Consider the following 26,780-nt stretch of genomic DNA (forward strand, 5'->3'; position numbering starts at 1 on the left):
GGGGTCCAGGACATCATAAGAACACGGCCCACAGAATGAACTAAGCAGGCCTCATAGGGGCTCACAGAGACTGATGCTGTAATCAAGGAGCCTACACGAGTCTGCACCAGGCTCTCTACACATATATTATGCTTGTGTAGCTTGGTGTTCTTGCCGGACTCCTAAGAGTGGGAGCAGGAGAGTCTTTAAGTATTTTGTCTGCTCTTGAGACCCTTTTCCTCCTGCTGGGTTACCTCATCCAGTCTTTTTTGTTTTTGTTGTTTGGGTTTTTTGTTTTGTTTTGTTTTGTTTTTTGTTTTTCGAGACAGGGTTTCTCTGTGTAGCCTTGACCATCCTGGACTCACTTTGTGGACCAGGCTGGCCTCGAACTCACAGTGATCTGCCTGCCTCTCCCTCCCGAGTGCTGGGATTAAAGGCATGCGCCGCCACGCCCGGAACCTCATCCTGTCTTGATATGAGGATTTGTTCCACATTTGGTGGATGTCCCTGGGAAACCTCTACCCTCTCCCCACCCTGCTTCAAAGTAAACAGGATCTGGGGGAGAGGGAAGGTAGGAAGAGGACTGGAAGGAGTAGAGGGGGGGAACTGTGCTTGGGATGTAATGATTTAGAAAAGGAGGAAGAGGAGGGGGAGGGGAAGGAAGAGGAGGAGGAGGGAAAGGAGAAGGAAGAGGAGGGGAGGATGGGGAGGATGGGGAGAGGAGGAGGGAAAAAGGGGGAGGAGGAGGAGGAAGGAGAAAGAGGAGGAGAAGAAACAACAAAGAGGAGGAGGAAGAAGAAAAAGGGGAGGAGGAAGAGGGAGAACGAGGAAAGGAGGAGGAGGGGGAGGAGGAAGAGGAAAGGAGGAGGAGGGGGAGGAGGAAGAGGGGGAGGAGGAAGGGGAGGAGGAATGGGAAGGAAGAAGAGGAAGAGGAGTCATTTCTAATCAACTTGACATATTCCCATCAGATTCAAGTCTGATCCAATCTACAAAACGCAGACAAGTAACTACACTTCATGCCTAGCATCATACACACAAGCAAAGCCCAGACTGGAACCTTAAAAACAGCAAAGCAGATGCAAGCCACACATTGCCATCGGTCCAGCAGCGGTGTGCTAGCTTGGGAAATGATGCCTTCGCTTCCCACCTGCACCCTTCACAGAGCTGGGGGTAGGGGCTGATGTGTGTGGGGTGCAGCTGTGGCTTCTCTGCCAGCTTTGCTCCCCAAAGGAGGGGAAATCTCTGTCTGTAGACCAGACCTGCCTGCAATGGCTCCAGTCCAACAGATGACAAGGGATTTCAAAGGGAGCTCTTCTGTCACCATTGCCTGCCTGCATCCGGCTTTTTGCAGATGTTATACAGAGATTATAAATCTCTTTCAGGTTTCACAATCACAGATGTTTTCTTACACTGCACTTTATTGTAGACAGACAGGGACATGTGTTTAAGAAAAATTAATTCCTACACCCCTATAAAGTAGCCTTCATCAGAGATAACTCTTGGACTATTGACTTTTTGGCACATTTCTTTGCATTTTCATAACTTCTTAGACTGCTGACGCTATGCTGTCCATAGAGCTTGACATGTGGTTTTAAAGGGACATCTTACCTGATTTCAAATGGTCTGGTCACATTTCAGTTATTGGCAATGACAAAGAGAAAAAGAAAAAAAAAACCAACTCAGTTGATAACCAGATATACATACACATGCATACACGTCAGTACACACCTAGCACGACGTGGGATGTCATTGGACAATGAGCCACCAGGTGGCAGCATAAACCAGATCTCAGCTCACAGCGCCAGTGCCAGCTGTCTGCAGGCTCTCATTCATTCTTGCTGCTCTTCAGCTGTCACTCACTGCACATCCCACTTTAGTGACTCTACTCCTGCCTACCTGCTAAGATTTGCCTTAGATCCCCAACTGCCATGCTTTCCCTGCCGTTTTCCTAGCATTCTAAATATATACCATTTGTGTTGCTCTTTGCCATCCATCAGGCGGTGCTTTGTCTCAATACTGACCTGCTTTGCTTCTATTTCTTTCATTTCTTCAAAGCACTAGTAAGCTCTGTGACGATATCTTAAAGATATCAGGAAGATGATCGCCTCAAAGAATGACTGAGGAATCCCAGGCCTACACCTGCATCTCTGGGCCCTCCACCTTACTTGCTGGGACACTAACTTCCAATAGTTATTTTTAACTTTCTCTTCCCAGAGCAGACACATTCTCCCTTCAAACTTTCTTTTTCCTTTTCCTTTGAGTCACAAACCCAGTTTTGTAGTCATCCCAATAATCCAGGCACTTATATTTATTATCTCACCCATCCCAATTCTAAGCTAGAATATAATAGATAATAAATATAGCTTTCTATGCATACCAGTTTTTAAAATCACTTTATAATGGCTCAAAGATCAAGCCAGGCCTGGTTGTGTATGCCGCCGTTAGTTCCAGCTAGTGAAGGGACTGGGGGCATAATGATTACCAAGCCCAGAAAAGCTTATACTACAGTGTAAATTACAGGTCAGCTTTGACGTTGTAGTGAGAAACTATATCTAAATAAAAAGTGAAGAGAGGGCTGTGGTATAGAAAGCAGAGATGGAGCACCTGCCTCACACGCAAGGGCTCATTCATTCCTCAGTCACATACAAACATGCCATCAACATGTGACATCATCACATCATCATGTGGCATCATCACATCAACATGTGACATCATCACATCAACATGTGACATCATCACAGAAAGGGTAGAGTTCTATGGATCTTTAGATTAAGAGGAGCCCTCCTCAGTTCTTACAAGGAAGGGTCAGTCATGTTAGGTTCTTGTAAGTTTCCAAGGCAGATTTTAACCATCTCTTTCAGCACGACATGGCCACCTACAACCACCATGCCAAAGAAGGTCTCTACGTCCAGTCTCAACTTCTCTTTTGATGTTTTAATTTAACAAGTAAATGCTGCCTTGCAGCTACCACCTAAAGCAAAATTGACTATGAAAATGAAGTTTCCATGGGTTTGCCATTGTTTGTTTGCTTGTTTGTTTTTAAGTGAATAGACAAATGCTTCTACGCCCACGTCAGCTGCGAAATGATGTAAAGTGGGTGGAATGGATGGCATGAATCAGAACCGTATTGATCAACCCTGACACCCAGCCCTAACCTGACTTGAATGGAGGGCAGAAGGGGGAACACACGATGTACTGAGAAAAACAGCACAGTATGATTATGTAGGAGAAATCCAGATATGAAGTGAAAGGAACAAGAAAAACCATTTTCGGGGATGGCTGGAATGATGGCTCAGAGGTTAAGAGCACTGGCTATTCTTCCAGAGTTCCTGAGTTCAATTCCCAGCAACCACATGATGGCTCACAAACATCTATAATGAAATCTGGTCCCCTCTTCTGGTGGACAGGCATTCATGCAAGGCAGAAGAACATTGTATACATAATAAATAAATCTTTTTTAAAAATTGAGGCCAATGTGCTTAGAGACCACGAAGAAGAAACATCTGAAGTTTAAATGTGTGTGTTGACTCTTCCATTGGAACCATAAGGCGAGTGGTGAATGCAAACACACAGATCACTACAAAACAGCCCTAAGATCCCGAGCCTTTTGTCCCAGGTCAGTTGAAGTCCTAAGTCTTTCCTGATCCTCACTCTGTTGATACCTGAAGAATCCTTTCCTTTCCCTCCTTACCCTTCTGGGTTCCTTTTGGTCCAGTTTGTCAGCACCAGATCAGAGTGGACCAGGATAGGAGGGAGCCCCAAGTTCCTGGAGACCTCAACAAAAGGGATGGCAAGAGTTCTTGGCAGCACCTTTAGGGCAAGAATCCAGGCAGTTAGTATATTCTATTGGCAGAGGAAAAGGCCATGGCTGCCTGTGGTAAGTGACCTGGAGACCAAGCATGAATTCTCTGAGTGGTCCACACCCACACCCTACACATGCTTCCTGGGAGCGACCCAGTGGGGGATGCTGTTTGTGAGAACACAGTGCAAGAGATGCGAAAAGCAGAGCTGGAGCACACCAACACACATGATACACAGAACCTCTGGAAACTCTACCAAAAAAAAAAAAAAAAAAAAAGAGTCTCACTGAAATGTTTAGTGTACATTGAAGACTAAGAACTAGCAGTGTAAACTGATTTCTAGATAAATGATAGATTAAAAATAACACATATGTATATGTATAGATAGATAAATAGATACAGGCATATAAGCACATGATGCAGAAATAGAAATAAAGATGTAGATATACACAGATAAAAAACAGAGGTGTGTGTGGGAGAGAGAGAGAGAGAGAGAGAGAGAGAGAGAGAGAGAGAATGAATCTGAGAGACCAGTACACCCTAGAAAGGATGAAAAGGAGGGAAAATCTCAGTATGTAGAATTGATTCCTGTGTCACTTCATGTGTCAAGCCCCATAACTTCAGGAAAGCCACTCAATGACAGACCCCATTCACCAACTTTTGTCTCTTCTGACTCCTAACATTATTTTTGAGGGATATGACATCAACCTCCCAACACCCACACAGAACACCACTGAAATACAGCAGGCTTGTTTACACCCAAAGGACCCTTCAAGTTGCAAAGCCCCTGTCCGTGTCCCGTCCTTTCACCAGAGAATTCATTTCATCTGTTAGCTTTTGGAAAGCCCCTCGAACACGAATCTGTGTCTGTCCACAGTCCAGAAAAGTTGTTCAGATCCATGGGGTCCCCAGCCATGGACAGGGCCAAATTGGTAGAGGCTTACAAAAGAAATCATTATTTCTAGGTACAGTGGTGCATGCCTGTGATCCCAGCACCAGGGTGGCAGTGGCAGGAGGATCTCTGTGAGTTTGAGGCCAGCTTGGTCTACAGAGTGAGTCCAGGACAGCCAAGGGTACACAGAGAATGAGAAACCCTTTCTCAAAAAACCAAAAAGAAAAAAAAAATTCTTTCTTACGCTCCCTACTCCCAATTACTTTATTTCTAAAATAGCGCTCTCTCTCTCTCTCTCTCTCTCTCTCTCTCTCTCTCTCTCTCTCTCTCTCTCTCTGTGTGTGTGTGTGTGTGTCTGTCTGTCTGTCTGTCTGTCTGTCTGTCTGTCTCTCCGTGTGTCTGTCTGTCTCTCCGTGTGTCTGTCTGTCTCTCCGTGTGTCTGTCTGCCTCTCTGTCTCTCTCTCTCTGCCTCTCTGTCTTTCTGTCTGTCTGTGTGTGTGTCTGTCTGTCTGTCTCTCTGTCTCTCTCTCTGCCTTTCTGTCTTTCTGTCTGTCTGTCTGTGTGTGTGTGTCTGTCTGTCTGTCTGTCTCTCTGTGTGTCTCTCTGTCTCTCTCTCTCTGCCTCTCTGTCTTTCTGTCTGTCTGTCTCTGTGTGTGCGTGTGCGTGTGACAGACAGACAGATAGACAGAGGTGAATGTAGGCACATTCATGTCAAGATGAGTGTGTAGTCCTGAAGGCAATGGATAACTTCAGGCACTAATCCCCACCTTCCACCTCGTTTGAAACTTGTCTAGTGTGAATGCTGCCTACACCAGCTTTCATGCGGGTCCTGGGGGCCTTGGCTTCAGTGTTGGACCCGCTTGATACCAATTTACCCACTGAGCCATCTCCCCAGCCCAGGACTGAAGACAGTTTAAAGAAGATGTGCGTCTGCCATTCTTTCTTCCTCAGAGTTAGGAAAGAAGTGTACTTTAGGTAGAGAACAATTACAGAGTTCACAGATCATGAAAACCCTGCCAAGCTTCCACAGAGATGAGGGCTGTGGAGGAAGGGTGGGGATGCAAGGCAGTCAGCCCTTCGTGTGAGACTCTCAAGGAGCAAGAGCGCTGCGCTGTCCTTTCCTCTCAGTCTCAAAGTATTTCCGTGGGAGACAATAAGTGGCTTGAGCCGGGTGAGGCAGAGCCTGGCTTCTCACGCACCCTGGACTAAGAGAAACACCTTGATTTCTGGGAAAGAGAAACTCAGGAAAAAGGAATGGAGCTGCTGTTGAGTGATAAAGTATTAACCCAGCAGGCACTGGCCCTGGATCCCATCCCAGCAGGCACTGGCCCTGGACCCCATCCCAGTAGGCACTGGCCCTGGGTCCCATCCCAGTAGGCACTGGCCTTGGATCCCAACCCAGCATTACCAGCAAACACAACACAGAGGAGGGATGAAGAACAGAACAGGGTGGCACAGGACAGTAACCCCAGCATTTGGAAGGCTGAGGCAAGAGGAACACGGATTTTAGAGCAACTTGGACTAGAGAGCAAGTCCTAGTCTGGTTTGGGCTACTTTGTAAGACCTTGACTCAAAAAAAAAAGGGGGGGGGGGAATTAATAAAAGGAAAAGTCGAAAAGCAGTTTTCTCCATGGATGGAGAAGAAGGGTTTTGTACCCTAAAGTACAGACTGAAACTAGGAAGTCATGGAGAGAGGGTTGATAAAGCAGCAGCAAGCTAAGCGGAATGCAGTATTAAGGAAATCCCAAGTCTCTGTGTGTTGCTGGGGAAAGAAAGCTACTCCAATGGAACCAGACGGCTTTCCCACTGTCCCCAGGCTGCTCTGGACAAAGGAGTTGACTTTGAGCTTGGAGCAGCTCCCCAGATGTCTGTACAACAGAGCTATTATGAAAATCAAGACAATCAATGTGTTTAGAAATATTAAATTCTGCAGGGTGTTTTATGAGTTCTCAGGATCTAAGGGGAGCTCTTCACACAGTATTGGAATGGGGGTGCCAGGGACGTTAGAAAATGACCATTAGTCTAAAAAGAAAATCGGCTCAGTAGAAGGAAGAAAGAAGAAAGTTCTAAGCCCCCTTCCCTGCCTTCTACTGATTTTTGTTTCTGTTTTGAGGTTGAGCAACCGAACCTGGGGCTGGTGGAGCAATTCCAGGTGCAGGGCACCTGATCGTCTTTCTCCCTGTCCCTCACCTTTTGGGGTTGGGTCTCCCCTTCCTGCCAGACGAATCCCATGGTAATAGCAGCAAGCACCAGGTGTGCCAGGCGCTGCTCGAGGTTACCCTTTAGGAACCTGCAGTCCAGGAGAGGCATCTGTTCAAGAGATGTTAAGGTTAGTGGCTGAAACACTGAAGGGTGGAGACTAGGTCAGGGCTCCCCGTGACTTGAGGGTCCCGCAGATGTTAGAACGCTGTTTGGCTTTCAACAGACATTTAAATGGCTTCAAGCACATCCACATAACCCAGTTCTTAGAGCGATGCAGTTTGGGAGGTGCCACGTCCGTCCTAGGGTCCAGAGACTACATTGTGCCCAGTTTGTGACAGGCCCTGGCCTCAGTCTGCGACTTTGAAGTTTCGCAGTGTAAACATCAAGGCTGAGATAAGTCTTCCCCCATCACCAACCCCATCCCAACTTGAAAGCCTCACCTTTTAACTGTGTTACAATTTTGACCACAGAGAGAGACCCAGTAGAGGTAGGGATGTAAACTCCTACAAAAATCCTGCCTTAGCTGGGTATAAGGATTGCTGGGATCCTTGTCAAAAGCCCACAATGCAGTGGTAGTGGTGCTTTCCACCCAGCTCCATCCCCACCTCGTTCCCTGTGGGAAACCACCGCTCCTGGTGATAAGGAAAGGCCACCCTGGAAAGCTGCGTCAGTACACAGTCCAACCACACAAGCTTCCCTGTCCTGCCTGACTGCTACCAGCTCATCCGCCCATGCCCTCCGCTCTCCCCATTTCTGCTCCCTTTGCTCCGCAGGCGCCCCAGAGGGAAACCTCTCTTGTGGGTTGGACCTTGCAAGAGCAGAATTCACAGAGTCTTTCCTCCTCCCGCCGCTAGGGGGCAGAGGATATCAGCAGTGGTTACCCGGTACCTGCTACAAAGAGCGTAATTTAATGACAAAGAGGATGCTTATATCCCATACTGGGTCCAACGAACAAAACCGTCTCAGAGGCATTTGCTAGGGCCACAGAATCTGCGGGAAATGAGCCAGTTCTGCAGATTGACCACAGCCCTGCTCATTAGAGTCATGCATGAGTCATGGGTTTTGTTTGAAAATTTCCAGCAGCCACAATTTTTTTAAAGCAAAAAAGAAGAAAAATGAATTCTAATAACGTACTTTGTTGAGTCAATGTATAAAATATATTTTAGCATGTAATCACTATAAAAGTCCTTCAAAAGCCCAGGGTAGGGCTCACCTTAAATCTCAGCTCTTGGGAGGAATAGGCAGGTGGATCTCTGTGAGTTCAAGGCCAGCCTGGTCTACAAAGCAAGTCTAGGACAGCCAGGGCTGTTACACAAAGAAACCCTGTCTAGAAACAGTCCCCCACGCCCCACCCCTCGGCAAGAAAAAGTTGTTCAATGTCTTCAAAGTCTATTCTGTGTCTTCCCATTTTTTCTTCACCACTCCTCTGGCATTGAAGAAGGCCACATACAGGACAGCCTCGGTGTGAGGGGATGAGGTCCACAGGGAAGCTTGTTTTCTGCGAAGTCCCTGCACATTCCAGGATTGCTGGCCTCACCTTCTAAACATACATATGATTCAAAGAGCAACTACAGGGACTGGAAAGAAAGTGGTGCCCTTGTAGTTAATTGTGCTTATACAAACAGCTGCAGATAAGAACTCCACACAAACTTTATCTTCCCGAGCTGAATATGGTGGCCACATAGTCCAATATTTCCACAGTGTGTGTTTTTTTTTTTTTTTTTCAAGTTCAGCTTTGCTCTCATTTCAGTTTTGGTTAGAACACAAAGAAATGAGTTTCACATTTATGTGTATATATGTGTGTGTGTGTGTGTGTGTGTGTGTGTGTGTGTGTGTGTGTGTGTGAGAGAGAGAGAGAGAGAGAGAGAGAGAGAGAGAGAGAGAGAGAGAGAGAGAGAGAGAGAGAGATTGGTGCAGCGGTTCTCAACCTTTCCTAAAGCTGTGTCTTTTTAATACAATTCCCCATAAAATTATTTTTGTTGCTACTTCATAACTGTAATTTTGCTACTATTACAAATCATAATGTAAATATTTAATATACAGGACTTCTGATGTGTGACTTCCCAAGGGGTTGCAACGCACAGGTTGAGAACCATTGGACTAGCAGTTGCTCTTCCTCTCAATATGTTTTCATTATTTCCTTCCCTAGCATTTACTTGTTGGAAAGGTTGCTTCTTCAGCTCTCCATGAGCTTACTGATGCAAACCTTGTGTTTAAGAAAGGCTACCATTTATCTTCCTTAGTTATAGCTCTAACTGTCCAATTGGACTCTGCAGAAAACAATGGTATATCTTTCTTTATTAATTTATTCATTTTACATCCTGATCATAGCTCCTCCCTCCCCTCCCCCCCCCCCTTCTCCCACCCTGACCCCTAGTTCTCAGAAAGCAGAAGCCTCTCCTCCCTTATCAACTGACCCCAGATTATCAACTCTCAAGACTGTCTTCATCCTCTTCCTCTGTGGCCTAGCAAGGCTGTCTCACTGGGGGGTGGGGGTGAGGGGGAGTGATCGAAGAGCAGGCAACAGAGTTCATGTTAGAGACAGCTGCTGGTCCTCTTACTAGGCGACATACATGGAGACTGAGCTGCCTATTGGCTACATCTGAGCAAGGGGCCTGGGTCCTCTCCATGCATGGTCCTTAGTTGGTGTGTCAGTCTTCACAGGCCACCCCCCACTCCTCACCCACAGGCCCAGATTTGTTGGCTCTGTTGATGTTCCCGTGGAGCCCCTGTTCCCCCTGGGTCCTTCGATGACCCCCCCCCCCACACACACACACACACTTCCCTAAGTCATCCTGTGCTCTGGCCAAAGTTTGGCTGTGAGACTCAGCTTCTGCTTCCATCCCCTGCTGGGGGGAGTCTTTCAGAGGACCTCTATGGTAGGCTCCTGTCCTGTTCCCTCTCTTCAACCGTTTCTGGTGTCTGTTCTATTTGCGCTTCTGAATGAGAATTAAGCATCCTCCCTAGGGTCCCCCTTGTCACTTAGCTTCATTAGGTCTGTGGATTGCAGTGCAGTGTGGTTGTCCTCTATTATATAGGTAGTATCTGCTTATAAGTGAGTACATACCCTGTGTGCCTTTCTGGGTTACCTCACTTAGGATGATCTTTTCCAGATCTATCCATTTGCCTGCAAATTTCATGATGTCTTTGTTTTTAACAGCTAAGTAGTATTCCACTGGGTAGATGTACCACAGTTTCTTTATCCATTTTTCAGTTGAGGGGCATCCTAGTTGTTTCCAGATTCTGGCTATTACAATTAAAGCCGCTGTGAACATAGGTGCGCCAATGTCCTTGTTGTATGGTGGAACGTCTTTTGGGCATATGCCCAGGAGTGGTATAGCTGGGTCTTGAAGTAGAGATATTTCCAATTTTCTGAGAAAGTGACAGAATGAAGGAGTGTTCCCTTTTCTCCACATCCTCCCCAGTATGTGCTGTCACTTGAGGTCTTGATCTTAGCCATTCTGATGGGTGTAAGATGGAATCTCAGAGTCATTTTGATTTGCACTTCCCTGATGAGTATGAACGCTAAACATTTCTTTACGTGCTTCTCAGCCATTCGAGATTTCTCTGTTGAGAATTCTCTGTTTAGCTCTATACACCGTTTACAATGGCGTTTCTTTTAAAAAAAGCATCTTTTTTAAACTTACAAAGTAACTGAAGGTGGCTATCAAATGTGCATACCAAGTGTGTATGCATACTTTATAATCAGAAAATGGTCTCTTCGGTATCCATATCATACCTGGGACAGAACTGACATTGTACATGTGGTGTGTGGCCCAGTGCAAATTGTTTCTGGTAGGTATGAATACAACCCTGATGCTTGTGAGTACACTGCACTCCTAAGGACATTATTTGATTGTCTGCTTATTAACCTGGAGATTTATATCTCAGTCTTGTTTTCTCAGAACTGAATATGTACTCAAGGGTCCTCTGAACTAGCTGTGCCATCCTGTGGACCTCACCGCTCGGGAGCAGAGTGTTTATGACACACATTAAGTGCCTGTGTACATCATGTCTTGGACTTATTGCAAAGTGAACTTTGATACAAAGATGAATACATAGAAAAATGGGTCACTTCACTCAGAGGAAGGATAGCAGGCTACCAAGAAGAGACTTGATACCCTATGAGCACATACAGGGGGAGGAGGTCCCCCTCAGTCACAGTCATAGGGGAGGGGAGTAAAGAGAAATTGGGAGGAAGGGAGGAATGGGAGGATACAAAGGATGGGATAACAAATGAGATGTAATATGAATAAATTAATAAAATATATTTTAAAAAAAAGAAAAAGAAAATGGGCTATTTGTTTGAATAAAGACTGGAGTGAGAGAGTCTATAATACCATGACACACCTATGATTGCACCACTCTGGAGGCTGCGACAGGAAGATGTCACACTCAAAGCGAGCCTGGGCTGCACGCTAAGACTATCTCAGAAGGTAAAAACGTATACCTATCTCTAGTCTGCCACTCTGCATATCTATACATGTTACGTACACATGCACATGAAGACAATGTTTGGTCATTCTCCATGTAGGTACTGCCGTACACTTTCTGCTGCTCCGTAAACTATAGAGCAAAGATGTGTAATGTGGCAGAGAGACACAGGCACATGCCTACGTGGCCACCTAATAGCTGCGTGTTTTCATTTATTTAACAGATATTATTAATGGAGATTTGGGGGCCTCTCCTTTTGTCATTTCATCTTCTATTGTCTTTTATTTACTATTGCTATTAAAATAGCTACAACACGCAGCCTTATGTATTCATCTTGACTTTGTTTTGTTTTTGTTTTGTTTTGTTTTGAATGAGTGTTTCTCCAAGACCAGTTTGTGCATGTGGACTATCTGAAGCCAAGCACAGGCACTTTTACTATCTCTACTGATACTTGCGTGACACGTTGCTTGTCACGCTGAGCTGTCCCAACTGCTTGTCCCTCTGCATCCTGGTTAGTAACTCATTGATCAGTGTGAAGGTCGCTGGATGAAAATGGGGGCACTGGTCTGTGGGTTTCATCACAATAGGACACCCTCTATGGACTGACCCTTCACCCTCCCTGCTGGGGTGCGACTAACATTTTTGTGGGTTCTAGACTTCATCTCGAGAAAGAAGCATTGGGCTCGCCCTTTGAAGGTGAAACACTTTGTGAGGAGTTTTGAGGGGACAGTATGTATGTTTTTAAAACTCACAGCTTGATTCAGGGCAACATGTTCACTGATGTTCACTGTAGGGTGTGTGTGTGCGTGTGTGCATACATGTGTGTGAACATATGTGTGTGCATATGTGTGTGTGTGTGTGCATGTAGGCCACAGGTCAACATTAGTTATTTTCTCCTATTGTTCCCCATCGTCTTTTTTTTTTCTTTTGATGCTTTTGTTAGTGTAGTGTGTCAAGTGTCTACAAACCACCTTTGTGAGGTTTTGTGTGAGTTTTGTGCAAAAAAAATAACTGTTACACTTTCTTACATGGGTCAGCTTCAGTCCTCAGCCTCATTGGAGGGTTGGGGTGAGGGTGTTTATCTAGCGTGGTTCTGGGTTCAGCTGCCTGTCCTGGTTTCTGAATACCATGTATGGGCCATTCAGCAAGCATTTTAAAGTCAAAACATAGTTAGACGTTAAGCATCAGCAAAGAAAGTGCGGAAGGGTGGAGTGCCTTTCTTGTACCTCTGAATGTTGAGGCTTGATTGTGACAGATGGAGATGAGAAGAGGAAGTGATACACAGATAATGGATGTTGTCATAAAGCAGGAACTCTAAGGGTCCTTACAGACGCCACTGATGCTCAGAACAATGAGATGAGGACCTCTGCCATTTCTCAAAGAAGGAACTGTGATCAGGAGGCTAACTCTCTCAGTTTCAGGCTTACTGTGAAATTCCTGAATCAAAGCACATTTTTTTTCTAGCATGCCTTCTGTGGGGTAGTTCCAACTTTCCCAAGACCAGGAAGTCATACTCTTCTTAATTATTTTTGAGGAAAATTGCTCAAGCTGTCACAAATGGGCCTCATGCAAATTCTAATGCGATGTCTGTGGATTTCGCCATTTCTACATAGCCAAAGCTGACCCTGAGCTTATAAATCAGAAAGACTTTTAATTCAACTAGTACATGAAACATTAAGATCAAGGTAACCCACTCAGAGGCAGCAGAGCAGAGACTATGTGGCTCGGGCGTTTTCATTCGTGTCTCCCTGGTTTTTCCCTTCATGTATTTTCAATTCTCGTCTATAATCTATTTTACACAAGCATGTGTTGAGGACCTGATATGGTTCCGACGTTGCTTGTCTGCGCTAAGGAAGACAGGTTTGCTGAGTCTCAGTGTCTGTGAGCAGCTCCCATAGCCAGGTTGACTGCTTCACTCCCAGAAAGCTGAGAAGGAAAGGGATAAGAAAAATGGATGGAGGGCGGCAAGAGCAGTGACAGGAAGGGAGGAACGAAGCCATGTACCTCGTACACACGGGCCCGGAGCTGGTGGCTCTCAATTAGCCAAGGAAGTTTGCTGGCGATTTCCATCCAAGGTTTGTAATAATCAGGAAGTTCTGCCTGCGTTTCAAATAGAAACAGCTCAGTATTCTAGATCTCTCTGGAAAGCAGCTTTGGAATACTTCCCAGGAGAATCCAAGTCACCCCAGGTGTGCAAACAGAACTCACTGCAAGCCTGACCTCAGGCTGGACTAGCCACACAGATGCTCAGATGGCTAGAATACAGAGCTTGTGCTGATATCATAGAGCTAGGGAGTGAATAGGTGCAGGCAAATGGGTGCTGATGAAGATCATGTAGTGGCGTGTGTGTGTGTGTGTGTACATGTGTATGTGTATATGTGTTTGTGTTGTATGGATGTGTATGTTTGTATGTGTGTATTTGTGTATATGCATATGTATGTGTATAGTGTGTGTGGATGCATATGTGTGTGTGTGCTGTATGTTTGTGTATATTTGTGTGTGTATATGTGTATGTGTGTGTAGTGTGTGTGTATGTGTGTATTTGTGTGTATGCATATTTATGTATGTATCTGTGTGTAGTGTGTGTGTGTGTGTGTGTGTGTGTGAGAGAGAGAGAGAGAGAGAGAGAGAGAGAGAGAGAGAGAGAGAGAGAGAGAGAGAGAGAGAGAGCGTGCTAGAGACTCATGAGAAGGGGTAGTGGTTAATTCTATTACCTGCTATGGGAATGAAAAGGGAATGTCCACAGAAACATGACAACAAGCCCTGGCTTTACAGTCTGAAAGTGACTTTTCTTTTTCTTCTCTTCACTTTCATTTTTGTATTTTCAGTCTTTTGAGGCAGACTTTTGCTAAGTGGCCCAGGCTGATCTGGAACTTGCAATCTTTTACCTCCACTACCCAAGTACTGGGCTGTAGACATGAGTCTCCAAGTTCATAGCTGTATTTTTTTTTTTTTAATCTAGAGACAGTCTCTGAGTTGCCCAGGCTGCCATTGACCTTGAGCTCCTCTGGCTTCAGGCTCCGGCAGAGCTGGAGTTACAGACTTGAGCCACTGGGTCAGGCTGTATCTGTTTCTCCGAGGCAGTTTGTACTCATCTACTCCTGTTTGTCTGTGTCAGCTTTAGCCAACAAGCAGTAGAGCTGGGCTGCTGGGCGCAATCGCATGCTGACTTGACAGAAGCAAGCCAGTGAGTGTCCTGGAGGCAGCCCACTCATTCTTGCATGGCTGACAAACGGGTGTACCCCTGGTTTAGGCAAAGCCCCCAAGGATTTTGCCTCGTGACTGCTTATCATTGCTATCCTGACTTTTCATGTTTGTCTCATGTATCTGGCATGGCAGAAACCCTCACTGACTATTGCTTCACTCTGTTGGGCAGATTTCCTGGAGACTATTTTGAAGAGGTACCTTCATGACACAGTGTTGTTAAACTAACTGATGACTTCATAATCCCTGGTGATGACTGTAAAGACTTTCTAACTTGATTTAAGGAATTTGAAAACCTAATTTAAAAACCTAGCAAAAAACTGCTAGGAGCTCTGTGAACCTCCATTTGTCAAGTACTTGATTTACACCAAGAGAGAAAACAAGATTGAAACAAATTAATAATCAAGGAGATACATTCATTCTAGGTTTAGTCCAAGGATATGGCCCAGGAGTATACCAGGATAAGAAAGACCATATGAATATAGAAACAAAGAATAAATGGTTAGATATACAAGACAAGACAGACACTCATTTCTTAGAAAAACTTCGACATAAAAAACTTTCATTGAACATATTAAAATACATTTGAAATAAGAAAAAGATAAAAGTTCTGCTTTGAACTCACCATGAGCATATAGATAAAACCACTGCTTTAAACTTATAATAAACAAAGTACCTATTTAGATATTGAGATCAATAGTCCTACTGTACCTCCCTTTTAATGTAATGATTGTATCTATTTTTGAATGAGGTAATTTTTTCCCATACATAGAGAACCTTTGCATTAGATCGTATAAAAACCCAAGACAGAATTAGTTAGTGAAGCCATCTTCTTCATCCAAAAAACTGTGTCTGTCAGTCTGTTTATATGTCTGAATGTCTGCATTTATTGTCTATATGTGTGTGTGTGTGTGTATGTATGTATGTATGTATGTATATTCACATATATGTGGATGAATGGTGTTTTGGGGAGCTCCATTGTTTTGTCTGTTGGTTGTATGTGTGCGTGTGTGTGTGAGGTTCATAAAAACCTGCTTGCTTTGTCTGCCAAATGTGTGTCCATCTTTGCATGCTTCTAAGTTTAGTAAGTAAGCAGCAGTGGTTCAAAGTGTTTTATTGACCTTCTTAATTAGGTCTCTAGCTCCCAGCAAGCAGCTGTTCACTGCTAAGTCATCAAGTCAGAGAGAACTGAGGTCCTTTCCCTTTTACAACCCCTAGTGGCTCAGCACCTGGCTTAGCCTGTTAAGACCTCCTGACACCAAACCACAAAGGTTCTCAGCTAAAAAGCTCTCTTTTCCTTAAGAGTTAAAGTGTAAATAGCAAGGCCACCAGCCTGGAGCTTTAAGAGTTAAAGTATGTAGGGAAACGCCAGCATCAGCTATCAGCTAGTCATTAGCCAGGTGCCCCTTGGTTTACCCTGGGTGCTGGACCTGATGTCTAGCACTGGTCAATAGCAGCAGGAAGTTCATTTGGCCTTTCAGAAAATATTTGCTAAACATGGATGGAGCCCAGTGGCTTCCAATGAACAAGGTGCCCAAAGTGCCTCTGAGTTACAGAGAAATGGAATGAGACCCACAATGGTGTTTATGAGTAGAGTGACTGTGTGATGATGGGTCAGGACACAAGAAGGAAATGCAAGTAGAAGTCAGGTCAGGCAAAAAGCCAGTCCTAAATGGATTGGGCTTCCGTGTCTGTAGAAGTTAAAGATAGGAACCAAGAAGTCTGAGGCACAGAAAGAAAGCCACTAAAAGAGAAACCATGGAGTGTGGCTGGTGTTTCTACAGACTACGCAAACCGAAACCTGAAGAAAGTCTAGACTGGCACGCTGGGGGATATTTGCAAGGCGGGCACAGCACTGACTCCATCAGCACAGATAAAAAGAGAGTCCTAGAGGTGCAATGAGCCATAGAGAAAGACCGACCGTATGGCAGTCAAAACTCAAGAAGAACTTTATGAAAGGCCACAATCAGAAGATCAAGGACATCAGCATGGAATTAAAATAAAGCTACCCCTTAGTCACAAAGCAGCTCCAGTAAGTTCTGGTGTCTCTATGTCTTTGTTACAGAAATTGTGGTCAGGATCTTAGACAACAGGTTCAGAGGCCCCTGTGCTGGGGAAGTGTGAGAACACAGAACCTGCTTTTACAGAGGCCTTCTAAGAATAAGTGCAGCGAGCAGTTCACTGTCTGCTGCCATAAGAGAAGCAATGCAAAAGGGAAGGACACACTCAAGGGCAGCAGGCCATGAAGAAGAGAAGGAGGAGCCTGGGGGTAGGGGGTAGGGGATACATCTGGCAGAAGCAGAAGTGGGAACTGGAGCCTTGGCTTCCTAAGGACCCAGTTCCTCAGCACCTGGAGCTGTTACGGAGACTCCTGTTGGTCCTGAAGACAGACTGAGCAACACTTTCTTATTAAGATATTTTGCTTGTGTTTTCTTTGTCTTCCTTCCTCTCTCTTCTCTCTTCTCCCTCTCTCCTCCTTTATTTGGTTTTACTGGACAGGATGTCTCTATGTGTCACACAATGGCTTTGACTTTGCAACACTTCTACTGTCTGGGAGTAGCTTTAACCTGCACTAAGATGTAGTCCTGTTAGTGGGAAAAGAAAATACATGCTGTCATTTCCACCTACCTTCACCAGTGACATGCTTTATTCCCAGGAGGACATCAAGACACTGAAAGATGCTGCTCTGGCCCGCGCTGCCCCCTGAAAACCTTTTTGGGGTGTCCCAGACTCCCTCATACAGCAGCCCGTCTGGCAGCTTGGGATTGCCTTTCCAGCTAGACCAAAAAACAAACAAACAAACAAACAAACAAACAAACAAACACAAACCCTAATTTGGATTAGTTGCCAGATAATCTTGCACTAGAAGTGATTCTTCCACTCGTCCTCATTTTCATACATGAAAATAATAAATAACACAGTTGTGAGAAAGTTTGATGTACTTTCTGAGTGAAACCTTGTTTTACCCTAGTTCAGATCTCTCTCCCTTCCTCTCCCTTCCTCGCCCTCGCCCTCTTCCTCTTCCTCTTCCTCTTCTTCTTCTTCTTCTTCTTCTTCTTCTTCTTCTTCTTCTTCTTCTTCTTCTTCTTCTTCTTCTTCTTCTTTTCTCTCTCTCTCTCTCTCTCTCCTCTCTCTCTCTTCCTCCTCTCCTCTCTCTCTCTCTCTCTCTCTCTCTCTCTCTCTCTCTCTCTCTCGTTTCCCCATGCCTGTTGCAGGCCGTCTTTGGCCAATAGTCACAAGAGAAGAAAGCCTATGCTTTCTCTACAACATAGATACGAGAAATACAAATTATTATTTTAACCCAAAGAGTAGTGGAGGCCAGCAACTGGGATCTGGTCTGTTATTTATATGAATGGGGAAAATAAGCCCACGCCTCAGACTACATACCCAGACAAATATATGCGAAGAACATGGAAAAACTGGTCAGGATCCACATAGTCTGTGAAAAGATGGAGATCAGAGGTGTACCATGAGTTCAAGGCTGTGCAAACAACTATCCTGATTTCGGTGTGGATGACAGTAAAGGCACCAGGCAGATCCACAAAGTCTCTGAGGGCAAGCACCTACAGGTTTCTCTTCCTCTGTCCTCTCCTGGAGAAGCCTACTCACTACCTCTCCTGTACCCCATACTGGGTCTGCTAAGGGACCAAGTAACGTTACTCAGGAGACACCGTCACCCAAGTGAGACTGTTGGCATTGCACAGCCTCACTGCGCATGCTTACTGACACAGCAGATGCGGTGCTTGCAAAAACAAACTAGGACAAGGCATGTAGCTCAGTGGTAGTGTCCGTTCTTAGCATCTGTGAGCTCCGGGCTCCATCACTGGCAGCTAGTACACAAGCAGGCAAGCAAGCACACATGCAGGCACACAGAAGCACCATGGGATCCATTCATGGGTCTTCCTAAAGCCTACTAACATTTGCTCAGAAGCGTTTTCTCCCTCAATAGACAGCCAGCATAAACTTCAAACTCACAAAAAAAAAAAAAAAAAAAAAAAAAATCTACTTGTTAAACTGAGCCAGGAAGGCAGATTTCCTTCCCAAATTACTCTTCTACACTTTCTGGGGTTTGTAGAGTTTCTACATCAGTTTTGAAACAGATCTTTTCTCTGTTACCCTACAGTGGATTTGTGAAGAATCAGAGTCAAGTCAGGCCAGAATCTAGGTTTTTTAACACTTAAAATTGACTTGGCATTCAACAGGTTTCTTTGTGGGTTTTAGTGGCAGGCAAGAAAGTTCCTCAGCATCAAAAAGACCCAGTTTGGAATTCTGGGCCCTTGTTTACTTCCTGTGGCATAACTTTAGGTCACCTTGTCTCTTTGACTTTACATTTCCTTTTCTGTAAATGGAAATAATTAGACCTACCACACAAAACTAATGGTGCCATGAGATGGACAGACACTGAGTAATGGGTACCTTACACTTCCTTTTCCTCAACCCCTCTTTGCTTCAGACACCAGACCCCTGTGGCTGTGAGCCCAGAATGTGCACTGCCAACACTACTTACCACGCATCTTCTTAAAATATTCCTTGGCTTTCTCCAGACTGGTAGCTATATGATACAGTGCCTTTTCCAGTGCTTTCAGGTCTTGATGCTGCACAGCACTGCATACAGAGGGGATTGCCTTTAAAAAATAAAGTTTAAAAATGAGAGAGGGGAGAGGGGAAGAGACCTAGCAGTCAACATTGGCACAAAATAAATTGTAGCTTACTCAGCAAATCAAGTTTGTTTTTCCACTTGTATGTTCATGAATGTGTGTGAGCCTGTGTACACCTGTGGGTGCACACATATGTGCTTGTAGAGGCCAGAGGTTCACACCCACAGTCATGAAGAGCCGCTCCTTTGTTTTATGAGGCTGGAGATCACTGGTTAGGCTGGCTGGCTGGCCACAGAGCCCCAGGGACCTGCCTGTCTCCACTTCCCGGCCTGGCAGGTGTGTGCCAACATGCTAGGCTTTTTCACCAGGAGATCAGACTCAGGTCTCATGCTTGCACAGCAGGCTCTTTACCCACCGCACCATTACCTCAGCCCTCTGCGTTTGCCTTTCTAGTCAGAACAATCTGATTCACATCACCGTGAATTGACAACAAATCCCTTTGAACACTTTTTTTTCCTTGCTGGAATTTCAAACTTTATTATGACTACATGGCACCTAGATTTTTATATTTCAGGGTGATGTGCACAAAAAATATGTCTTTTTTATTAAAGGGTGTAGTTCATCTAGTTTTATGATCTGATGGTACCCATAATCAGGGTAAAGTCAACCATACTATTATAATTTACTTGCTACGTGCTTGCTCTGCTTACACAGATGGGAAAGAAACAGCTAAGAGAGAACAGACTTACTTGGATTGCAGGAGAAGCTGCGATTTCTACCAACAGAGAAACAAGGAAGAAGCCTTTGCTGCAGTCCCCACCAGGAAACGAAAACAGAATGTCCATGTTCCTATGAAAACCAGCCACAGTTGACAAACAATGCAGGAAAATGAACAGCGTATTTGTAGAACACCATATTTTCCCACTATCTTTATTATACATTTTTTTTTAATTCCCAAAATAATTGTGCCAGAGTAGTATATGCCGCAGCCTACTCTCTTTACTTCATATTTGAGAATATACTTGAAGTCAGGAATATTGGTGCATTGTCTAAAGATCACAGGTAGTTAAGGCCATGTTCACACTTGGAATTGTACTCTAGAGCATGGGCCTAGAAACCCCACAATAAATCTGTTTCCATTAATCATACATGTATGCATATGATCATAAATATATACTCAAAGCCCTGCGTTCTATTCCCGGGAAACCCTGTTCATCCTCTACCCTCAGCACACATGCCACCCACCCATACATACTCATGAGTACATATACCCATGCACACACAAACACACACACACACACACACACACACACACACACACACACACACACACACAAACTGGCTAGATTCTGTTTTATTCTTTCCTCCGGAAGTTTTGGCATTGGTGAAACCATGGCTTCAGAGCCTGTGTGTCTATGAGTTTGGAAGTGGTTAAATTCCTGGGTTCTAAACCTAGGTATGCTGCTGCTTGTCTGCTGTGAGGTCTTGTTTTAAAAAGCTCATTATTTAAAGATACCGTTTAAGCTCTTGACCATCACCAACAAAGACTTGTGGAATCATTCGGGGTTTTTTCCCCATATCCCACAGTGTTATTTGTGTTACTCGTTATTTATGGTGGTGCTCGCGAGGAGGCTTCCAGCTCTGATAATGCACCAAAAGGTTTGTGCATCCAAGTCCTTCACACTCAATATGTCTTAGGTTATAAGTGCTCTTCTTCCTCAGTCTTCTAGACTCCTTTTCCCAAGCTTCTGTTTGAGCAGTGCTCATACATTTTATCATATATATGTGTGTATATATGTCTATACACACACACACACACACACACACACACACACATATATGTATATATGCCTAACTTCATCTAGGCAAGATCACACTTGTGCTATATGTCTTAGTTCCCCAACTTTTAATAAAGTTCAGTACATAGATCAAATATGTTAAAGGTTGGGTTAAAGAGAAGTCATAGGCTACTAGGTGATATCAGTAATTACTTCTACTTTCAGAGGTCATGAGGTCACACACACATACAGGCATGCATGCATTTTTCATATCTGTTCATATCAATTTCAAACATGAAAGTGCAAATAACAGCTTTGCAAGGATCTGTAGCTACAATATTTAAAAGACACATTCATATTTATAGATACAATTAAGGACTAGATTATTTGTTATTGTTTTTTTAATAATTATTTTCATTACCTTCCTACATCCAACCATTTGGAATATCTCTAAAGCCCACATTCACTCTGGATGCCAAGTAATTCTTCAGATAAAAGAATAGTAAAATACTTACTCATATGTCATGGGCCTTAGGAAAGCAGCCGCAAAGCAATGTGCCCATTGGAGGAGAGAAAGACAACAATTATAAAATCAGGTGAGTTTGAGTATAGGCAGCTTGTATACTGTGATGTGTCAGTGTTGAGACATAGGCTTAAAGAAGGAAAACCATGGTTTTTATATTTCTCAAGATTGCTTGCCAGTGGTTCTCAACCTTCCTAATGCTGCGTCCCTTTAATACAGGTCCTCATGTTGTGGTGACCTCCAATCGTAAAATTATTTTTGTTGCTACTTTATAACTATAATTTTGCTACTGCTATTGATCATAATGTAGATGTCTGATATGCAGGGTACCTGATATGTGACTCACCCCAAAGGGGTCATGACCCACAGGTTGAGAACCACTGGCCTAAACATTAAGTTAATCCAAGAGCACACACTCAGAATTATTTATTACTATGAAGGTACGTTATACAGCAAATCCTTCCATTTTCAGCTATTGCCGTATGCAGACTACACCTCACAGGTACAGCTTATAGTTCTTAGCGTCTTGCATCTTGTTGCAGGTCCCATCACTAGCTGACTTCTGAGCAGGTTACCCTGAAAGCCCACATGTTTTTGCTTCTCCCTCTGAGGACATGTTCACTCTTAAATATAACTATCTAGAAATTAAGTTTTCATAATTTAAAAAAAAAAAACACATTAGTGAAAGGAAACCACCCAGAAGGAACTTCACATTTGAGCCAGGCGTGGTGGCGCATGCCTTTAATCCCGGCACTTGGGAGGCAGAGGCAGGCAGATCTCTGTGAGTTCAAGGCCAGCCTAGTCTACAAAGAGAGTCCACAACAGCCAGGGCTCTGTGTAACAGAGAACCCCATCTCAAAAAACAAAAAACCCCAACAAAACAAAACAAAACCCTAAAACAAAGCTTCATATTCAATGTCTGTGCTGTAGTGTTTGTGTTTACTCAACACAAACTAGAATCATTTTTGGAAGAGGGGACATCGTTTGAGAAGATGCCATCACCAGACTGGCCTATGGGCAAGTTTTTCTTCATTGACGACTGAGGAGAGACGGGTCCAGCTCAGTGCAGGTGGTGCCATCCTTGGGCTATTAGAAAGCTGTCCCAATAAGGCACAGGGACAAGCGTGGCAGTGTCTCTCCATGGCTTCTGCTCCAGTTCCTGCCTCTACTTTCCCTTCTTGACTTACTGCCCCAGCTTCGCTGCATGAGAAACTTCTAGCCAAGGTGAAATGAAACCCTTTCCTCTCCGAGCTACTCTCAGTCACGGAGTTGACCACAGCAATAGAAACCCTAACTGGGACAATGGTATTATTGATCTGAACTCCAACCCGCCAGGTGTTGCCGTGCACACTTGGGATGCCAGGGCACACGAGACAGAGGCGGGGGAGCAGCCAGTTCAAGGCCTCTTAAGTGGCAAGACACTGTCAAAAAATAGATAAGTGAGACAAAACACGAACAAAATGAGCCAGAAAAAAAAATTCAGACCCCAAGTAAATTTTAATATAAAATCAACTAAATTTAAAAAGCCTAAGTTTTTCTGATTCTCCTCTGAGTGCATGATGTGGGGGCATACGTCATGGTGCACATACAAAAGAGATCTCTGTGGAGTCAATTCTTTACTTCCTTTTCTTGCATCTCGGGGGTTACACTTAGGTTGTGCGGCAAGTGCCTGTGCCTAGCCATCTTGCTGGACCCTAAACCAATAAAAACAATTTGGAATATATTTTCTTAAAGCAGAGGAAGGAAATAAATAACAAGAGGTATGAAGGCATTTTATGAGGTGGCAGAAGTACTTCTGTAGCTGGCTTCCGGCAGTGGCTGCACAAGGCACGTGCACAATAGACTGAAGATGGAGGCCCTCTGGATTTTCCTCTATCCAGATGCTTCTGTCATGCTCACGTACAGTACGTTTGTCATCACAGACATGACCCTCTAAGAAGCCATAACCAGCATCAGAAGCTATGTTGCCAAAAGTTAAGGAATAAATATCCTGAGTTAATAGCATGGCATTCCAAGCCCCGTTCTGCCACAGTTACATACCCGTTGGGGTCCTTTTTCTTCCAGTTTGCTAGGACACAGTCTGCGTAAGACAGAATGGGAGGCAGACCCAGCTTCTCCGAGAGTTCGCAATAGGGAACAGCAATATTTCTGGGCAGCACCTGATTTCAACACAATGATCATTTTTAGCCACTGAAACATCTTACATTTTCTTCTCCTCACAGTCTTAAAACTTGTTCTGGGGCATAGATAGCACTCAGAAGCCCAAATGTGTAATTTTTTTTTTTCTCTCCCACATTTCATAACGTAACCCTGGCCATTGTTCAATGCTCCTGTTATGGGACATGAGTTGTTTTGGGCGTAGCTTGCCTGCAAACAGGAAGAAAAGTAAGATAAGGAGCCTGAACGTTTTATTTTCTTATGACCCTGAGCTATTTTCACTCTGTCCTTCACTCGCCCATCACACAAGGCACCATAGTAGCTAGTGGTAATAACAAAGGAAAACTCAGTGTCTCTGGAATTCCAGACTTTGTTAAAGACATGGGATGTGACTTACGTGAGAAGTGCGAGCAGGCTGCTTTCCCAGAGCACACCGGAGGAAACGCTTGTGCACGCACCTGCTTGTGTGAGTGGGCGTGTGCGTGCTTGTGTGTGTATGCACACATGTGTGCATGTGTGTGTGTGTGTGTGTGTGTGTGTGTGTGTGGTATGCTTATTCTGTTTTCATTAAACTTCACTATACTTGGCACTGGTGCCATGCAGGCCTGTTATCCCACTACTTGGAAAGATCATACAGGAGAGTTGAGACTTCTAGGCCAACCCAGGACACAGAGTGAGTTCCGGATTGGCCTGTGTTACTTAGTGAGACTTTGACTCAATACACAAAACAGCAGTTACCCCAAGCAGTGGGGCCTCACATTGTTTCTAAGTGTACAGATGAGGTTGTTAATCTCCAGTGAGAGGTGCGCAGGTGGCTATCACAGCATAGTCTGGACTCCTCCCAGGAGATGTTTCCAAGGAAGACTAATTAGCTAATCCAGGAAGATGTGTGCTGATTGTGGGTAGAAGGGTCAAATATGCAGCAGCCCTGGGTCAAATATCAGGGAAACAGCAGGAAGTCTGCAGCACAGAAGTGTCTCTCTGCCTTCTGGTCACCATGAGATGGTTGCTCCCACCCAAAGAGCCCAGGTTCTATTGCCTGAAGTCTCTGAAGCTATGAGTGGAAATAAATACTTCTCCCACTTAACTTATGTGAGGCATTTCATCAGTGAGGAGAGAGAGAACCAGCCATCCTTGAGCTCCCCCTGTTAGAGACCTCAATTTCCCTGGTGTCCCGGCCGGATGCTCCCTGTAGTTTATTAGGTATACAGCCAACACTGTGTTCTGCATCAGCATCTGCCTTAATATCATTTGGCCTAGAACCAGACGGCCCCATGTAGTGATTGGGGTAATCGCTGTCATGGTGAGTCACGGGGGGAAAGGTAAGGGACACTCCAGCAGTATAAAGTCAGCCTCATAGGACACAGGTGGTGTGGCAGTACATCAATAGCACAGTTCTGAGAAATCATGAGCTCTATAATGGCTTCGGATTAGCTCTATATACTTCTGGGTGGGCTTAACCGAGAGAGAGCGGTTCATCGAATCACACCCATGTGCGCGGTGAGATGCGGACACGGTGAAACTCTTCAGACATACATGTTCAAAAGGAACGAAATTTTTGCCCGTCCGAGGTTTACAGAAGTGGGACCAGAGGGCAACAGGGAAGCATTCAGTAAAGATAATTTGAGCTAACTTTGGAAAAGCAAAATGACTGCCCTAACATACGTTTATTACAGGCAGCTTTGCAGGAGCTAAAACACTTGGAATGCTGAATTACATTTTGTTCATTTATTTTTTTATATTGAAACAAATTCCCTCCTTAAAATAAGATGTTGCATATTTTTATTGCCAGAATTTAAAAGGCCAACAAGGTCATGCTGAAGTAAAATATGTTTTTACGTCATCTTTCTTTCATAATTTGCCTTGTCAACTGAGTCTGATAAACAGGATTTTTTCTCTTTTTTTTTTTTTTTTATATATTTTTTAAATGATGCTAAGACCATTAAGGTCTCTACAGGCATTCCAAATACTCTCTCTCTCTCTCTCTCTCTCTCTCTCTCTCTCTCTCTCTCTCTCTCTCTCTCTCTCCCTCCCTCCCTCTCTCTCCCTCTCACATGGTTCCTCTGAATTTGTAATCCCATCCACTACTGTTTAAGTCCGCTGGACTCTTGCTTGTAGTAGACAGCAGATACTAACAGAACCCTGACTCTAACCTTCCCTTATAGACATGTAACGGTCACGCATACATACTTAGATTAAAACTCTAAGATGTCTGATGAGATTACACAGCTACATACAATTTAATTTTGCTTAAATGCTGTCAGCTGGCCTGGAAGAGGAGACGTAGACTCTGTGCCTCATCCCAGAATCCAAATGCCAGCCAAAAAGTGAGTGGAAGTGCAGGTGCTCCCAAGATTACACAGAGCATTCAGCTCCTCTCTGTGCCCCAGGAGCTGACTGATTTCGTGGATGGATTGTATGCATGGCTCCGTTTTTAAACTGCATGTGGTGATAAAAGCATCTGAAGGAAGCATCAATTGCATCTGTCACTAGACGGTAAAAGGTACTCTGAGAAACAGATGCTATCCCTTTCTGACTTGATATATACATAAGCATTTGCGGATCTCATGTGATTTTTGAGTGCCAGCTAAATGTGTACGGTAACTGTAAAACACTTGCAGCGGTCTTAAATTAAGAAAGCGGGACACATGTCTGTATTTACTTATATTGTGGTTGTCCAGTATATGAAAGGCGTTTACAATGTAATTATGAGAACAGTGGGTGTGCTTAGCCACTGCTTTATTTTTCTCTTGATACAAACTTCTAATATGTAGCACAGTGGAGTTGAAATGCACAAGGTCCTAGGTTCAACAGTCGTGCCTGGCTCCAGAAGCCTCTTCTCCCCAGCATCACCATCCATCATGGTAGCAATGCAGTTCTAATACCTAATGTTAGAACTAATATTTAATATCTAATATTTTTTCAGTACTAGGGATCAATCCCAGGGCCTTCCACATGCCAAGGAAGCACTCTACCACCGAGGTACATTCCAAGCCCTCAAAAGGTTCTACATTTAACGCAAGCTGGAATTCACTTTCATGTTAATGAAAACTCGCTATATGAGGAAATACCAGAAAAGTCTCCAAACCTTTCGGATGTCACTAGTCCCTTGGTACCACACGTATGCCATGGTGATGCACCCCAGGGCCAAATGTGCCAGGCGCTGCAGCCTGTGCCCTTGCAATTCATCAGTGCGTAGTGGAGGCAGCTGAG

General features: G+C 44.4%; 1 protein-coding gene across 1 annotated transcript in view; it reads right to left on the reverse strand.

Annotated features, from left to right (window-relative positions):
* LOC127210319 (indoleamine 2,3-dioxygenase 1-like) overlaps nucleotides 1-26,780 on the reverse strand; it is a 49,919-nt gene that overhangs the window by 19,651 nt on the left and 3,488 nt on the right. Inside the window, exons 3-9 of the mRNA XM_051170033.1 lie at nucleotides 26,656-26,775; nucleotides 23,451-23,569; nucleotides 21,403-21,417; nucleotides 19,859-19,958; nucleotides 19,019-19,136; nucleotides 17,899-17,950; nucleotides 17,140-17,288 (exon numbers count right to left, since the gene is read on the reverse strand). Coding sequence (XP_051025990.1) covers nucleotides 17,140-17,288; nucleotides 17,899-17,950; nucleotides 19,019-19,136; nucleotides 19,859-19,958; nucleotides 21,403-21,417; nucleotides 23,451-23,569; nucleotides 26,656-26,775 — 673 coding nt within the window. The remainder of the gene's footprint in view (nucleotides 1-17,139; nucleotides 17,289-17,898; nucleotides 17,951-19,018; nucleotides 19,137-19,858; nucleotides 19,959-21,402; nucleotides 21,418-23,450; nucleotides 23,570-26,655; nucleotides 26,776-26,780) is intronic.

This window comes from Acomys russatus, chromosome 27 (genome assembly GCF_903995435.1).
Source record: "Acomys russatus chromosome 27, mAcoRus1.1, whole genome shotgun sequence".
Classification (NCBI taxonomy): Eukaryota; Metazoa; Chordata; class Mammalia; order Rodentia; family Muridae; genus Acomys; species Acomys russatus.